Genomic DNA, 18,793 nt, shown 5'->3' on the forward strand with positions numbered 1-18,793 from the left:
GAAGGCTTGCTCATTCTGGTTCATTATCAGTGGATGCAATATCTCACAAATATTCTGTTAAAGTATGGGACTACCCTTTCACTCATTTATCACATACAGCTTTCCATGAGACATATCTTAATTTTGAGATGACCTACTATTCACCTGAATCCGTCTGACAGTTGTCAACGCAGCTGCTAGCTGTTTGCGAACAGCAGCCAGTATCTCTATTGTGAAATCGCAATCCCTTTGCATATCTACCCATGAACTTAACTCTGACAAAGACACAAAAAATAAGAACAGCTTACAACCAAATAGAAGTACATAAAAAACTAAATTAAGCACTATGCACAAACTTTAAGTTGCAGCTGCTGCAAGTGCCACTGATATCTCAGGATCAGCAGCACTAGAGGGTGGCAGCAGGAAATAAGTTATTTTTCTTCTGACAGTCAGAGACAGTTTTATGGAAACTTAGCTGGAGAGTTCTTACTTTCAGTGAGTTTAATAATCCTTCCCTGTCTGAGAGTATCAGTTGAGGACACGCAAAATTGTTGATAAGTTTTGGATTGAAAATAGATGCAAATATTTCCATTAAAAAGATGTTCCTATGACTTTAAAGGATTAGGAGATCGTTCTCGAGTTTCAGCTGCATCAAATGGTTAGATTTCCATGCGCTTTTGACTAAGGACTTCTTGGCCATAGCCAAGTGGTTATGACTTTCATGTCTTAATTTAGGTATACCACCAGCTGTGATTTCATTTGTGCTTAGTCAGTTGCCAGATATGACACTGTTTTTGTTACACACATATCTGCCTTAACTGATTCAGCTCCCCAGTGGGATACGAGTGATTAAACATCACCATGGCTTGATCCAAAATTCAGTATGCCTTTCAAATCGAGAATCTTCTACGGCCAAAAAATGAAAAAGAAAGAAAGAATTATTAAGATGAGCATAAAATTCCATATGGTGCATCATATAGCCCACAAGAACAACCAATTTAAGTCACACACACACACACACACACACACACACAGACACACACACAGACACTCACAGCAGTTACATAGTTACATGTAGTTAGTCCTCTGTCATTTTAAAAAAATATTACCCAAGATCTTATGCTAGATTTTAGACAGCTAAAAGTAATTTGTCCAATTACAAAGGTAATCTCAGATATAGCACTTTTGCAAAATGAATTTTTGAATGTTTATAGACTTCTCTTGTGAAATGACCCCTCATCCACATCTTCATTACCTCCTAAGCTAACTGGAGGGAGCCAACTGCAAATGACTGCCCCCGTCCCCCTCCAACTACCTTCTAATCTGCTCATCTTCTGTGATTGCACTGGAATAACTGGAAGTAGCACACTAATCAAAGTCCAACGTACTTACCAGTAAATTAGATGATGCCTTGCACTAGTATTAGCATTCTTCTTCTTCTTCTTCTTCTTCTTCTTCTGCTCTATAATACATGTCATCTGGCAGACAATAATGTAATGACACTTTAGAAGCTGGTCGCCAGATGCCAAAATTGCAAATATGCAAGGTTTATTGCTCTGTTTATCATCAGTGTCTGTCTGCTTGTTTACAGCAGTTTAATGACAGTTATTACTGCAATTTTTAACACCTGTTTCACTTGGTTAATGTATCCCTCAAGGTTCTTATCCATAATAGGATCTGCTGATGTATGAACCAATTAGAGATCTGACAAAAATCCAAGTTACTGTATTTATGATTATCTCTGGCAGTGCCAATATTTCTCAAAAATGGATCTGAGAAGTGGGTAGCATCAGATTCCGAAGACAGACCAAACACCACATTTTCATTACCTTGGAGACATTATCAGCACAGAAGAAAGCCACTTGGTTTGAAAATGCACCAGCAGCATTTCAGCATTTGTCAGATAGTGTTTTCAAGGGATTACAGCCTCATCAATGTTTAGTATCTTTGGACTGCATATCTTTTTCTTTTTTTCCCCCCAAGAACATAGGCAACAACAGAAGTATTCAGGAGGTTACAGGCTGCACATATAATGCTGAGTACCAAAATGCATCATTTTGCATCGGAAGATGTGCATATCTTGGGACATATAGATAGTAAAGATGGTGTGAGGACTCCCACAGGAGAGCTTCTGTAAAGTGTGGAAGGTAGGAGACGAGGTACTGGCAGAAGTAAAGCTGTGAGGACAGGGCGTGAGTCGTGCTTGGGTAGCTCCGTTGGTAGAGCACTAGCCCGCGAAAGGCAAAGGTCCTGAGTTCGAGTCTCAGTCCGGCACACAGTTTTAATCTGCCAGGAAGTTTCATATCAGCGCACACTCCGCTGTAGAGTGAAAATTTCATTCTAGACATGGCAAAATGTTTATATGCTTATTATTCTTATGGTGAAGAGAATACTGCATGTGATTCACAATTCATAAAAGTTCCAATTAGCAACCATCTCTTCTAACACGTAGGAAAAAATTCAGAACGTAGAGTTGGCCATATTGACAAACATCCCAAATAGTCTTTCCAGTCGGATTTTGGTAGTACATTGAAATGCTGCTACATTCAAAGATGAACAATACATTCAAAGATGAACAATACGGAATTTGTATTTACTTTATTGGATAATGTATGAAAATGCAGTGGTCAAAACTCGGGGCAGAGAAAAAAAGGTCATCTTCCACTTTTTTTTTTAAATTTATTTACTGATGCAGAGGTTTTGGCGCCAGTATTTATCTTTGTGCCTGCAAAGCATGCCCGTGTAGTGCTACATATATTCGATGGCAGAAGTTAGTTGTAGCGGCACCTACCAACACTTTTCAGAACTTCCGGTTACTTTGCACTCGATTCTAAGCTGCAGGCGGTTTTTTGGATTATAAAAAATGGAAAAAAAGTGCAGCTTAGATTCGAGTAAATACGGTACTACACAAGGAAAGTTTATGCCACTTTAAGGAAATATAAGGGCACTCAACTTTGAATAAGGATGGCTTCTGGCATTTTATCTTTGGATCACTGTGTTCCCATCTTTAAAAATTTGTAATTAGAAAATGTCAGATGGACAGCATGAGAAACCACTTGCAGCAAAACAAAAATATGCTTTTGGAGTAAGTATTTTTCATTTCATGTAATGATTACATCAACAATGGGTGGTGTGTAAAAATTAAACACCTCTTTATTGAATAGCTACATTCTTTTCTTATAAACATTTTGTCCCAATGGTGCCTTTGAAACATTTCTGTGTATCTTGCTTTATTTAATTTTAATTGATAATTTTGCTTACAGCGCAGTTTCTTCATTTGTTCTTCCCGAACCTTGTGCGTGAGACAGCCTACGAGCTCTTCTATTCATCACTGGGGCAGCACACTTCTGTAGGCAATTATTGGAATGATCCCTACCACAAGGAGTTATATTACAACTACAGCAAATTCTTGCCGTATATTAATAATGAGTTGGAATCACCATATAGTTCACAGTATAAGTATGGTCTCACAAAATTAGATAATCTTATACTTATTGGTGGTCCTGATGATGGTGTCATTACACCTTGGGAGTCTAGGTTAGTAAATTAAACTGTCTCATCTTTTCATATGAAGAATGGAGGCTGTGGTATGTATACTAAATACATTTTTTCTGTTTCAGTCACTTTGGTTATTATGGTGAAAATGGAAGTGTGATAGATCTGAGGAAACAACCTGCATATGTTAATGATACACTTGGTTTACAAACACTTGATTTAAAAGGAAAACTGTTACTGATTAAAATTCATGGTGTAAGCCATCTTCAGTGGCACAAGAATGCAACTGTTATTGATAAATTTTTGCTGCCATTTTTAGACTGAAATGAGTTTTAGAATGATTGTTTTTCTTGAAATAAACATTTAATTCTAAATAAATAGTGATTTATTATACAAGGAATTCAAAAATTTGTTTTGTATTTTTTAATTTCAACCATAATGTGATGGATGTTAGTCAACTGAGAACGAGCATTAGGTGTAAGAAGCTTGTGGAAACGATGGTAGTATTGTACTAGCTGTGTAAGTGCCAACTGCAGCAATGAGGATCCTGTGACAAAGCTTGGGAAGGATGTCAACACTTCCTGGCTTAATTCCTCCAGTGACCGTTTCCAGTTGTTGGAAAATGATTGAACCATGATGAGAGATTTACCTGAAAGAAATTGAAACATGTAAAACTTGAGTTTCTCCTGGCCTATAAAATGTCAAACAATTTCCAGGAAAGCAGCCAGGGCATGTCTTCAACAGGTGCACACCCACCTCATTTTTCAAGGCATATATGCAATGAGACAGTACAGTGCAAATTATCATTTAAAATTAAACCTTGGAGCAGATGAAGAAACACACACACACACACACACACACACACACACACACACACACACACACAGTAAACCACTAGCCCCATCACACGATTGAACGTGACTGTCAGACATTGACAGTGAATATTAATACCAACATGTCACCTAGTAGCATCAACACTGCCCTCCTGTTGCTTAACCTGGGAGAGAGCAAGATTCCAAGCAGAATCCTTTTGTGTTTATATGATCAGTTGCTAATTTAGTCTCAACTATTTCCTTAATGACACTATTGCAATAGCCTTGATTCAGCCCACGGACCATGTAATTTTAGAGTCAATTAAGCATCATTATCGACATTCCCTTCTTGTATTCTTGCTGAAAGAATGTGAAAACGACTCTACTGAGGCCATGTTGAAGGTGTAAAAGCAATAAACTTACATCATGTTTTCCAAACAGCAGAAACATGGGACAAAGAGAATATTGCCATAATGAAGAGTTGGAGAAAAGTGTGGCCACCCATTAATGCAGATTTGCAGTCACTAATGAGTGACAGTGATGAGCCAGACAATTCAGAATAATTAATGCTGACACCTTATAACCTTATACACTCCTGGAAATGGAAAAAAGAACACATTGACACCGGTGTGTCAGACCCACCATACTTGCTCCGGACACTGCGAGAGGGCTGTACAAGCAATGATCACACGCACGGCACAGCGGACACACCAGGAACCGCGGTGTTGGCCGTCGAATGGCGCTAGCTGCGCAGCATTTGTGCACCGCCGCCGTCAGTGTCAGCCAGTTTGCCGTGGCATACGGAGCTCCATCGCAGTCTTTAACACTGGTAGCATGCCGCGACAGCGTGGACGTGAACCGTATGTGCAGTTGACGGACTTTGAGCGAGGGCGTATAGTGGGCATGCGGGAGGCCGGGTGGACGTACCGCCGAATTGCTCAACACGTGGGGCGTGAGGTCTCCACAGTACATCGATGTTGTCGCCAGTGGTCGGCGGAAGGTGCACGTGCCCGTCGACCTGGGACCGGACCACAGCGATGCACGGATGCACGCCAAGACCGTAGGATCCTACGCAGTGCCGTAGGGGACCGCACCGCCACTTCCCAGCAAATTAGGGACACTGTTGCTCCTGGGGTATCGGCGAGGACCATTCGCAACCGTCTCCATGAAGCTGGGCTACGGTCCCGCACACCGTTAGGCCGTCTTCCGCTCACGCCCCAACATCGTGCAGCCCGCCTCCAGTGGTGTCGCGACAGGCGTGAATGGAGGGACGAATGGAGACGTGTCGTCTTCAGCGATGAGAGTCGCTTCTGCCTTGGTGCCAATGATGGTCGTATGCGTGTTTGGCACCGTGCAGGTGAGCGCCACAATCAGGACTGCATACGACCGAGGCACACAGGGCCAACACCCGGCATCATGGTGGGAGGAGCGATCTCCTACACTGACCGTACACCACTGGTGATCGTCGAGGGGACACTGAATAGTGCACGGTACATCCAAACCGTCATCGAACCCATCGTTCTACCATTCCTAGACCGGCAAGGGAACTTGCTGTTCCAACAGGACAATGCACGTCCGCGTTGTATCCCGTGCCACCCAACGTGCTCTAGAAGGTGTAAGTCAACTACCCTGGCCAGCAAGATCTCCGGATCTGTCCCCCATTGAGCATGTTTGGGACTGGATGAAGCGTCGTCTCACGCGGTCTGCACGTCCAGCATGAACGCTGGTCCAACTGAGACGCCAGGTGGAAATGGCATGGCAAGCCATTCCACAGGACTACATCCAGCATCTCTACGATCGTCTCCATGGGAGAACAGCAGCCTGCATTGCTGCGAAAGGTGGATATACACTGTACTAGTGCCGACATTGTGCATGCTCTGTTGCCTGTGTCTATGTGCCTGTGGTTCTGTCAGTGTGATCATGTGATGTATCTGACCCCAGGAATGTGTCAATAAAGTTTCCCCTTCCTGGGATAATGAATTCACGGTGTTCTTATTTCAATTTCCAGGAGTGTACATTGACAAGCTCCATAAGCTTCCAGGAGGAGGAGAAAGTGATGAAGATGATTTCGCTAAGTGGCAGAATCAGGAGGATGGTGAGATAAACCAAACTTCAAGAGAAGAAGACATAATCAAAAGCTTGCAAGAAAGTAGTGATGAAGAAGACATCGAAGGAGAAAGTGTGAAGATTTCCCACACCATTGGTGCTGAAGCTGCAGACATCTTCCTGGAGTTCTTTATGCAACGACTAGACACGTGCATTACTGATATAATGCTTGTAAAGCTGTTGTGTGATAAAGAATGCTGCTGTTGCATATTATCATTGAGCCGGAAAAAAAAAGACTGGGACATCTTTATATATGCACTCTCAAGGACTAAGTTTTCTATGAAAATGAACATATTTTTGGATTAGATAAAGTATGGTCGCTACATGTTTAAAGTAAATTTCAGACATTCTCAGTAATCTGATGGATTAGTGAGAGTCTAATGTACCTTATGAGACACTGATAATTAATATTCACTATAATTAACCTCTGACATTGGTCACCTTTGGTTGTGTTGTGGTGCTAGTTGTTTATGGTATGTGTTTTGTCACTTTGCACATGTCCACAAATCAAAGTTTTAAATTTCCTAGTACAGCACTCTCTCACATTTGTGCCTTTGACAATGGTGGGGGTTTGTGTCTGCCAAAATATCATTGGTTATTGAAGACTGCACATGGCTGCATTCCCATAACTTATTTTAGAACTGGAACATAATTGTGAATGTTAATGTACAAATTCTTATGTACTAGGAATGTAAAAATAATGTTACTGTGTAGCACATGAACATTTTTTGAATAGTGGATGAGAAAATCTAAAGAATACTGGAAACATTTTGTTCAAATTTCAGTCAATCCAACCTACGATACTTAATCACACTAACATCTGCAATTTCTGATTGCAATCAACCAAAACACAAGATTCAATTTTTCCCAAGAAAATATCATTTAGTTATACTGACAGGCATTTTGTTACACAGTGCATGAGTTAGTATTTGCCCATCATGAAAAGGCATAACAGGTGTATGCAACACACCAAACATACAGCTTTGCATTTTATGTAGAAAGGTGGAAAGGTGGAAAGGGCAGAGAGAAAAGTGAAGGGAATATTGATATCAGCTCCTTTGGGACTTTATGCAGAATCAGTGGCAGTGAGAGAAAATTTATGCTGGACCATGATTCAAACCTGGGATCTCCTGCTTACTAGGCAGTTGTGTAAACCACTGCATCACTCGGACACAGTGTTTATCACAATTGTGCAGACTATCTTGGCACGGCATCTCGGCCGATCCATATTCCCACCTAGTGCCACTTATCCGCAGTCCCTGTCCGTGTCCTCCACATTTACTACTTTGAGATTCCCACAGGAGGTTGGACAGGATTGTGCATCGGCACTGAAGGTAGTGGGTTCCTTGCCCATCAAGGCAAATCAATTATCTGAATGTATGGTGTCTGTTCTTTTTGACATGTCAGAAGGAATAGATGCCAAGTATTCAAGCAACGTAGATATGCATCTCAACATAAAGAGATCAAACAATGGAAAATCCAGGATGGAATGTGACCCTCCCAGTCTCTCCTCTGCCCTCTGTCTAACTTCCCGACTGCCCTACCCTCTCTCCACTTCGTCCTTGTGTGCTCTCCAGCAGCACTTCACTTCACTGTCCCCAACCCTGCTATCACCCCCTGCCCCACTCCAGCCTCCTCCTTACCCCCACCCAGTTGCCACTCCCATCATCCACTGCTGCTGTTGCTCACAGTGTTTCAGCTGCCAGACAATGTAGACGCGCGCGCGTGTGTGTGTGTGTGTGTGTGTGTGTGTGTGCGCGCGCGTGCCACGATCCGTTGAGGTCATCAGTCACATCGGATTAGGGAATGATGGGGAAATAAGTCACTGGTGCCCTTTCAAAGGAACCATCCCGGCATTTGCTTGAAGTGATTTAGGGAAATCATGGAAACCTAAATCAGGAGGCTGGCTGCAGGTTTTAACTGCCATCCTCTTGAATGCGAGCCCATTGTGCTAACCGCTGCGCAACCTTGCTTAGTACTGCACTGCTGTGATTATAATACACATGTTGCAAGTGTTGTTTACACAACAGGTATTTCAGATGAACAGAATGAGTGATTATTTATAAGTTTTATTATATTAATAAAGACCACCAGACAAAGTAAATGCTCTTTAATCTTGTCCTTCTCTGCAGGCAGGCCACAGCAATGTTAAGACAGAAACTACTTTAAAATATATATATATATATATATATATATATATATATATATATATATATTTAAAAACAAAGATGATGTGACTTACCAAATGAAAGTGCTGGCAGGTCGACAGACACACAAACAAACACAAACATACACACAAAATCCAAGCTTTCGCAACCAACGGTTGCCTCGTCAGGAAAGAGGGAAGGAGAAGGAAAGACAAAAGGATATGGGTTTTAAGGGAGAGGGTAAGGAGTCATTCCAATCCCGGGAGCGGAAAGACTTACCTTAGGGGGAAAAAAGGACAGGTATACACTCGCACACACACACATATCCATCCACGCATACACAGACACTGTGTCTGTGTATGCGTGGATGGATATGTGTGTGTGTGCGAGTGTATACCTGTCCTTTTTTCCCCCTAAGGTAAGTCTTTCCGCTCCCGGGATTGGAATGACTCCTTACCCTCTCCCTTAAAACCCATATCCTTTTGTCTTTCCTTCTCCTTCCCTCTTTCCTGACGAGGCAACCGTTGGTTGCGAAAGCTTGGATTTTGTGTGTATGTTTGTGTTTGTTTGTGTGTCTGTCGACCTGCCAGCACTTTCATTTGGTAAGTCACATCATCTTTGTTTTTAAATATATTTTTCCTTCGTGGAATGTTTCCTTCTATTATATATATATATATATATATATATATATATATATATATATATATATATATATATATATAATAGAAGGAAACATTCCACGAAGGAAAAATATACCTAAAAACAAAGACGATGTGACTTACCAAATGAAAGTGCTAGCAGGTCGACAGACACACAAACGAACACAAACATACACACAAAATTCAAGCTTTCGCAACAAACTTTTGCCTCATCAGGAGGCAACAGTTTGTTGCGAAAGCTTGAATTTTGTGTGTATGTTTGTGTTCGTTTGTGTGTCTGTCGACCTGCCAGCACTTTCATTTGGTAAGTCACATCGTCTTTGTTTTTAGGTATATATATATATATATATATATATATATATATATATTAAATATTTTCCTACAGCTACTTTTGGCCTGATCTTGAAGTTATAACTTTAAACTGGTTGCAGTTATTTAGTAATTTAAGCAAATTAATAAGAATTTGTGACCCTAGCAGTCTCTTAAAATGGTTTCATTGTACAGGAGAGAGAATAAAGGGGTACAGGAAACTTATGCCTCTATCTGAAGATAGGCTTGGATCTTGTTGTGACTCGCCGATCATTCAAAGTGCCGCCGCGTAATTACGCGCGTCCTCTACATGTGGCGCTGTCTGCATGTCGTTTTGAAATACATGTGTTCAACTTGACATTATAACAATTGGCGACAAGGTAGTGGATTTTTCCTTCTCATCGTTGACCCACAGGTTTCCATGGCTACTGTCGAGCAACTATTGCAAGGTCTCATTGAACAGCAAATGCTTCTAACATCAGCGATTCGTGATTTCGTCGCGGCGTCAAATGCGAGGCATTTCTCATCGTTGCCTATACCTCCTTACGACGAGATGGCGGAAGACTGGTCCGATTATGAAAAACGTCTTCGACAGCACTTCTTGGCATTTCATGTCATGGACGAACAAACATGTAAGTCTCTGTTCCTTCCTGGATTTCACCTCAAATGTATCAGTTGTTGTCACAATTGGCTCCTTTGAAAGATCCTGCGTCTTTGTCCTTTGCTGAAATGTGCTCACTTCTGTCTGTGACAGGAGCAAACGCATGCGGTAGCCTCTCGTGTTGCCTTTTATCATTGTTAAAAACAACCGCATCAATCCTATCGCGCTTGGGCTTCTGAACTTCACGGCCTGTCGAAAGTGTCAATTTGTCACTGACGTTCACAATGAATCCTATGCTGATTCCATGGTATGGGATGCTATTATCCGGTCAGCGCCCGACAAAGAAGTTCGGCAACGTGCCCTTCAGTTGGCAAATCCGACTCTAGATGAAGTCCTATCCATCGCGCAATCTTTTGAAATTTCTCACGCCGCTGGGGCGCAAATAGAGGCGTGGGGTGACGTTGGGGAAATACAACTTCTGTTCGCTGCTGACGACGCATGCGGTGTGTCCCCGCCGGCCGACGTGGCCGCAGTGCGCTCCCACACACAGCCTCGGCCTAACTGTAAACAACCCTCTAAGAAACTGCAGCAAAACCCCCGGCAACTTCCTTCATGTCCGCGGTGTTTTACGAAACATTCACACGAGGATTGTCCCCAACGTTCGGCTGTGTGTCACAATTGCAAAAAGAAAGGTCATGTGTCTTCCGTTTGCAAATCCGACCGCATACATGATGTTCATGAATATGAAGCCGATTCTGATTCTGTGTTGTCTGTCAATTGCACTTCTTCCCTTTCAGGGAAGTTATTCCTCACTGTCCAAATCCTTGGTCAGGATGTTTGCATGCAGGTGGATACCGGTTCTGCTGCCACCATAATTAATTCTCAGATGTATCTTCAGTTGGGTTCTGCACTCCTATCACCTGTCACTCAGCAATTACGGATGTACAATAAACAGAAGATTTCTCTCTTGGGACAATTTAATGCTGAGGTATCTTACAAATCCGTCGTTTGCACTGTTCCCATATTTGTGGTCGACCAGAGAAACACAGAGAATCTATTTGGTTTCGATGCCTTTTGTGTTTCTGGGTTCTCCATAGATGACTCTGTCAATATCGTCTCTGACGCTATTCCTTATACTCAATTGGATTACTTGTCGACGACATTTTCGTCCCTTTTTTCTACTGGGTTAGGCTGTGCAAACGACTTTGAAGCTCATATCACGCTCAAACCCACTGTGCTTGGCCTAAGTTTTTTCGGGCTCAGCCCATTCCTGTGGCCCTTCGTGATCGGGTAAAACAGGAGCTGGATCGTCTCACTACTTCAGGGGTCTTGCTTCCTGTCACTTCAAGTGAGTGGTCCTCTCCTGTCGTTGTCATTGCTAAGCCCAATGGTGATATTCGTCTCTGTGGCGATTTTAAAGCCACTGTAAATGCGCAATGCCTCATCGACACTTACCCTATGCCCGACCTGAAGAATTGTTCACTAAACTTGCGGGAGGCCAGTATTTTTCTAAAATTGACCTGTCAGAAGCTTATCATCAACTTCTTCTCGATGCTGCTTCCCGGCAGTTTCTGGTCTTAACATGCCTTTCAGCCTCTATCAATACCAACGATTGCCATTCAGGGTTGCCAGCGCCCCTGCTCTCTTTCAGCGATTCTTGGAACAATTGTTGCTCCCTGTCCCTGGGTGTATAAATTACATGGACGACATTGTTGTCACTGGCTCCACCACTGAAGAACATCTTCAGAACCTCCGCACACTTTTTCATGTCTTACAGACTGCCGGTCTTAAGTGTAATCTTCAGAAATCACATTTTTTTCAGGCATCTATGACATACTTGGGTTTTCAACTCTCTCGGGATGGTATTCGTCCGCTTCAGCAAACTGTCGCTGCGATCAATGCCCTTCCTCGCCCTACATCTGTTAAGGAACTGCAGGCCTTCTTGGGGAAAATAGCATACTATCACAAGTTTTTACCGTCTGCTGCTTCAGTGGCTCAGCCGTTGCATCGCCTGTTGCATAAAAACGTGCCTTTTCTCTGGTCCGCGTCATGCGAGGTGGCTTTCCGGAAATTGAAGACTATTCTGAACAGGCCCCGCGCCTGGCTACTTATCGACCTGGCCAACATCTTGTTCTTGCCACGGACGCCTCTCAATACGGGGTCGGTGCTGTTCTTGCGCACCGTTTCTCAGACGGCTCTAAACAACCCATTGCTTATGCCTCCAAAACGCTCACAGATGCCCAACAAAAGTATTCTCAAATTGAAAAAGAAGCTTTGGCCATTATTTATGCTCTTCATAAGTTTGGTGTTTTTATCTATGGATCCAAATTTCATCTTGTTACGCATCACAAACCGCTTGTTTCCTTGTTTCATCCATCATCGTCACTTCCCGACACGGCTGTGCACCGCCTCCAGCCTTGGACTCTTTACTTGTCTCGTTTCAATTATGAGATTCATTTCCGGCCGACAGCTCAACATGCAAATGCTGATGCACCGTCTCGTCTTCCCATGGGTCCTTATCTGGCATTCAATAAGGACAAACTTTTGTGTTTCCATCTGGATGTTGCCGAGCAGCGGGTTGTGGATGGATTCCCCATCACAGGGGACTGGCTGGCGGCAGCTACGGGTTCTGATCCTACCCTCTCCCAGGTTTTACGCTGTATTCAGAAGGGTTGGCCAGATCGTCCGTCCGCTAAGACTTCTGACCCGTTGCAGAACTACTATGCTTTGCGCTACCACCTCACGGCTAGGGATGGTGTTATCCTCCTTTCCACCGACAATGCTTCGCCGCGTGTTGTGGTACCTGCGTCTTTGCGTGCTTTGGTCTTGCACCTCCTTCACCAAGGGCACTGGGGTGTGTCTCGCACAAAATCTCTGGCGCGCCGTCATGTGTACTGGCCTGGCATCGACTCTGAAACAGCACACATGGTTGCTGCCTGCGGCCCCTGTGCATCACAGGCCGCCGCCCCGAAGTCATCTTTGTCACCGTGGCCTTCGCCTGAGACGCCCTGGGAGCGCATTCATGCTGACTTAGCGGGACCTTTTTTAGGTACTTATTGGCTTCTCGTAATTGACGCCTACTCTAACTTTCCTTTCACTGTCCGTTGCACGTCGCCTACCACCGCGGCGACCACAAATGCTCTCGCCTGCATTTTTTCTTTGGAAGGCCTTCCCTCTACTCTTGTTACTGATAATGGTCCGCAATTTGCCTCTTCCGAATTTGTGGATTTTTGTGCTCGTCACGGCATTATGCGTGTCACGGCCCCTCCGTTCCATCCACAATCAAACGGTGAGGCTGAACGACTGGTCCGCACATTTATGGCTCACATGCGGAAACTCCTGATTTCTTCTGCTGCTGATGAAGTGCTTCTCCAGTTTCTGGCTTCTTACTGTTTCCCCCCCATGGGCAACCACAGCCCGGCTGAGCTCTTACATGGCCGACAGCCCCGCACGCTACTTCATCTTCTGCGGCCTTCCACCTCACGGCCGCGGGTGCCTTCGCTTGGCCAGTTCACCATCGATGACCTCGTCTGGGTACGGGGATATGGCAGGCGGCCAAAATGGAGTCTGGGCCGCATCTTACGACACCGTGGCCGATGCCTGTATGAAATCCAGACGGATACAGGTGTTGCGGTGCGTCATTCAGACCAGCTTCGGCCTCGTGTGCCGGCAACGCCTGTTCCAAATGCCGCTACACCACCTTCAGCTCTACCTGACACTCGGGATCTTGGTGTCTCTCATTACTCACAACGCAGCCCTTTCACCGTCATCTCGGTGCCAGTACAAGAACGGACACCACCAGGAGACATGCCCATGCAGGAACCGGTTGACCGTCATCTGTCAGAGCCAATCTACTTGCCTCCCTCTCCTACAGTTGCCGACACATCGCCCATGTCTCATGTTATATCAACTGGACTTGCCACAACAGGCAGATTGGTGCACAGGGCCCTAGCAGATTCAACCCCTACGTCTCCTGTCATCTCGACCCGTTATCATTTGGGACACTTCTGGCATACGGGAAGCCTCCACCTCAAGACTTTACGGCCAGTCAAACAACGCCTATGGACGTTAGCAGTCTACAGGCCACCTCCATCAATACCAGTGAAAAAATTTCAAAGGGGGGAAAAGTGTTGCGACTCGCCGATCATTCAAAGTGCTGCCGCGCAATTACGCGCGTTCTCTACATGCAGCGCTGTCTGCCAGCCATGCAGCAGCCGCGCCACCTAAGCGGCCAGCCAGCCAGTGGCCGCTAGACTTGGACCTTGGACTCAGTGCTCATTCGAATGTTACTGTATTCACATGTCTTGCTTTGTAAACTTGCTCAGTGACTTATATGTGTTGTGTCGTTTTGAAATATATGTGTTCAACTTGACGTTATAACAGATCTCCTACTAGTTATGAATATATAAACATAAACTGTTCATTCAATGTGCTTGTGTCTAGTTGCCATATTGTTATATTTCTACACTATTGCACAGTATATTATCACACAGATACACAAAGAGCCACTGTAATGTTTTATCCTCTCCCCATTTTTGTTACACTTTATCATCACAAAATAATTTTCTGTTAGTTTGTATGCATGTGTAGAATGTGGTATTGCTGAAACAGAAATCACAAACAAAATGATAGTATTTGGTACGAGTGAGAAAGTGTGAGTTCTTGGTTAGAGTCATAACCATTAGATAAATTTATGTCAGAAACTTTCATATTATGCTGCTTCACATTTTGGCTTGAACTATGTCATCCATTTTTTCATGAAAAGTTATGTGTAATTACAGCAGATCGGAACAAATATTGTATGCCCTGTTATACACAGCCATATTTTGGAGTCTGTATATACCTGTGTGTGTGTGTGTGTGTGTGTGTGTGTGTGTGTGTGTGTGTGTGTGTGTGTGTTTTGGTGGACCAGTTTATATTTTATATTTACATAAAATGCTTCAAATGGCTCTGAGCACTATGGAACTTACTGAGGTCATCAGTCCCATAGACTGAGAACTACTTAAACTTAACTAACCTAAGGACATAACACACATCCATGCCTGAGGCAGGATTCGAACCTGCGACCATAGCAGCATCGTGGTTCTGGACTGAAGCATCTAGAAGCAATCGGCCACAATGGCTGGCTTTACATAAAAATTGTGTGAAACTACATCATGCAAAATAAGCCAGTACAACATGCAGAAAATTCCAGCTAGAAATTATCTACTGTAATGCACCATACAACAATGAAAACAATCAATCTACTCTCCAAGCGGTGGCAGAACACACACATAGAAGAAGGTTGTAATTAGGCAATCTTTCGGAGCACATGGCTTCTTCTTCAGGCATAAGGATTGAAGGTTGAGGCGAAGGAAGTGGGGTCAAGGGAAAGGAGTGGAGAGGTCTAGGAAAAAGAAACAGGCCATCAGAGGCTACTCCAAGAGCGTCAGAATTTTGTAAACCATACTAAAATGCATAATTCGGCTTAAAGTGCACATTCGTATGCCCAGATTCACAATGAAGTAGGCCCCACCCTGATATTAAGTTTTTCAGTGCGGTTTTCAGGATGTAAATTTTCTTTGAATACCTCTATTGTATTATCTCATGTTAGGTTCTTTATTATGGCATAATGCCATACGTGTCAGAAGATGAAAATGTGCACTTGAAATTCAGTGAACAGTTAAAACTATCTAACAGTTTGGCCTGAAACAGTTCGTTTTAAATAAATTGACTGCCTCTGTGGAAAAGATTAATAAAACTCCAATTTCTTTAGCAAACTGACAAAAATAACTTCATTATTCTGAAGGAGCTTAACACTTACAGCCAAAAACTTGGAAATGAAGTAATATCAGAAAACAAACTAATAACAATTTTAGCCTTCCATAATTAATAATTATGTGAAGGTATTTTAATATGCTTGATAGCTCCCAGCCACAGAAATCTGTTTTATTTTCATTTGATGTGAGAGCTTGAAATGAAGAGGAAACAGCAAAATCGCTAGGAGTGACACTTCAATTTTTATGACCTTCTCCCGAAGGTACAGCTCCGATGCGACTCAACTACGCATGCGTGTGAGCTCACTGGAAAGTGCTCAAATGAACCTAATGCAAACAGTTGTGACGTCACCCTCATCGCAAGCAGTTTGTTATTATGAAGTACTGCACAGTCTTCGACCTAAAGCCTTTGACACGTTTTGCTGTTGACACCTGTTGGAGTATCATTTCTTACCAGCCAAAATTACAAAAAGTTAACTAAAAACTAGAACACTGAAAAATTCCTGGCTTTTTGCTGGTTTTCTCCCAGACAAAAAAATTCCCAGATTTTTCCCGGTTGTCCTGGGGTGTACACAACCTTTGTGATGAAGGTAATTGGAGAAACAAAGATAGGGCAAAACTCTTGACATAAGTGACAATATGGCTTAATGTTTGTCCACTTTTTCTTTACAGACTGTGACACAACATGTTATTTTTAATCTTTGTTGATCCGTTATGGATCTCGTGGGACGATGCCTGGCATGAACTTCTTGATGCAATAATTTACCAACAGCCATATGTATTGTAGAAATTTATTTTATTTTATGAACTTCTATGTGCTACTAGTTTCGGCATTACATTGATGCCATCTTCAGGCCCCACTCGTGACACAGACTCAGTCTGTGTCGCTTGGCCACCAAGAGCTGTTGCATGACGATTTGATTCACGGATCCAGTTATATGGGTCCTTCTGCGTATAGCGATTTTATGACTATGATGAGTGGGGCCTGAAGATGGCATCAATGTAATGCCGAAACTAGTAGCACATAGAAGTTCACAAAATAAAATAAATTTCTACAATATGTACGGCTGTTAGTAAATTATTGCATCAAGATGTTATTTTTAAGTTCACAATCAGATTATTAAATGGCAAAATACTGACGACTGGTATTTTCTGTGACTTTTCAAAAGCATTTGATTAGAAACAATGTTCTCTTAGATAAGCAAAATTTTACCTACATCTACATATATACTCTGCAAACCACCATATGGTGCATGGTGGAGGGTACTTTGTACCACTACTAGTCATTTCCTTTCCTGTTCCACTTGCACATACAGCAGAGAAAATGAAATTATAAACAGCCGACCAGTTGCAATGGATAAACAAACTGGTCGGCTGTTTATAATTTTATTACGTGGAACCGTTGCTGTTGTGCAGCTATGTTTAAAATATCAGAGAAAAATGGTTGTCTAAATGCCTCTACATGATCCCTAATTTCTCTTATTTTGTCTGTGTTGTGCTTACACAAAATGTATGTTGGTAGCAGTAGAATCATTCTGCAGACAGCTGCAATCCTGATCTCTAAATTTTCACAACTGTGTTTTGTGAAAAGAATGTTGTCTTCCCTCCAGAGATCCCATTTGAGATCACGAAGCATCTCCGTAATACTAATGTGTTGACTGAACCTACCAATAACAAATCAAGCAGCACACCTCTGCATTTTTCCTTTTATCTGACCTGACCTCATAGGTATTTCAAATACTCGAGCTGTACTCAAGAATGGGTTGCACTACTTTTCTATGTGCTGTCTCCATTATAGATGAGCTACACTTACTTAAAATTCTCCCAATAAACTGAACTTGACCATTTGGCTTTGCAGTGTTATGTCTAGATATTTAATCCTTTGCACTCTGTAATATAGACACAGGGTGTCTCTGAGCTCTCTTATTTAAATCGCCAATGCCTGGGTGGCAAGTGCACCACAGAGAATTGCACGAATCTCTCTGTGGAAACAATGAGGCCACCAACCAACAATTATCATACACACTAAAACAAAAAGTGCACTTTCATTAAAATATATTTACATAAGCATTACAATACAAAGCTTTTCACTTTGTGATGTCTTTGAAACTCTTCAGGATGGACTGTTTCTATCAACATTTCACTCAAATTGTTTAGAAATGAATCATCAAAATCATCATCACTAAAATTGTCACCCTCACTTTTACTTACACATTCCTCTAAAAGCTCTACGGTCTCCTCCTCAGAAAGAACTGTGCGTGAAGAACTAGCCGTTTCTCGCCTAACAACTTGAATGTTCTACTTACAACCTCTCTCTCGACGCAACTACTATAGTTCGACACTGAGTTAATACAGGTTTCCTTCGATCATAGTACTATGCAGCATTGATGGCAAGTACAGTCAGATTCGAGAATGGAGAAAGTGAGAGCTACCAAAAATCATGTCAAAAGAGGCTCAACAATGGAGTGGAAAACAATTTGCAATGTCGATCATCACTCACCACTGGATGGGAAAAGATTAATCAACATGACTGTGTCAAGCAGCACACCACCAATACCATATCTGAACATTATAGGATTGTTTCCTACTAATCTGCATTTTCTACATTTAGAGCTAGCTGCCATTCATGACACCAAACAGAGATTCTGACTAAGTCAAGCTGTATCCTTCTGCAGTCACTCAGTGACATTACTAGGGCAGCAGCGAATGGTCACAGGCTGCTGCTCACCCAGAGAGAGAGAGAGAGAGAGAGAGAGAGAGAGAGAGAGAGAGAGAGAGAGAGACTGTGCTGATATGTGGACAGAAGCTTTTGAGTTTCACGAAAATTTGTTATTGTACAGTATGTTCAACAATTGTGCAACATACCGATGTTGAGGCTAAGCGTCTGTAATTTTCCGAGTCCATTCTTTCACTCTTCTTATGTAAAGGA

At 42.7% G+C, this 18,793-nt stretch overlaps 2 protein-coding genes across 3 annotated transcripts in view; one reads left to right on the forward strand and one right to left on the reverse strand.

Moving 5' to 3' along the window:
• Positions 1–3,798, forward strand: part of LOC126190874 (lysosomal thioesterase PPT2 homolog) — a 27,809-nt gene extending 24,011 nt beyond the window's left edge. The window contains exons 4-5 of the mRNA XM_049931474.1: positions 3,243–3,516; positions 3,600–3,798. Of these exons, the coding sequence (XP_049787431.1) occupies positions 3,243–3,516; positions 3,600–3,798 (473 nt within the window). The remainder of the gene's footprint in view (positions 1–3,242; positions 3,517–3,599) is intronic.
• LOC126190873 (vacuolar protein sorting-associated protein 52 homolog) overlaps positions 3,772–18,793 on the reverse strand; it is a 130,173-nt gene continuing 115,151 nt past the window's right edge. For both annotated transcript variants that reach the window (XM_049931472.1, XM_049931473.1), the window contains exon 12: positions 3,772–4,123. In XM_049931472.1, the coding sequence (XP_049787429.1) occupies positions 3,876–4,123 (248 nt within the window). In that variant the 3' untranslated portion in view covers positions 3,772–3,875. The remainder of the gene's footprint in view (positions 4,124–18,793) is intronic.

This window comes from Schistocerca cancellata, chromosome 6, assembly GCF_023864275.1.
Source record: "Schistocerca cancellata isolate TAMUIC-IGC-003103 chromosome 6, iqSchCanc2.1, whole genome shotgun sequence".
Taxonomy (NCBI): Eukaryota; Metazoa; Arthropoda; class Insecta; order Orthoptera; family Acrididae; genus Schistocerca; species Schistocerca cancellata.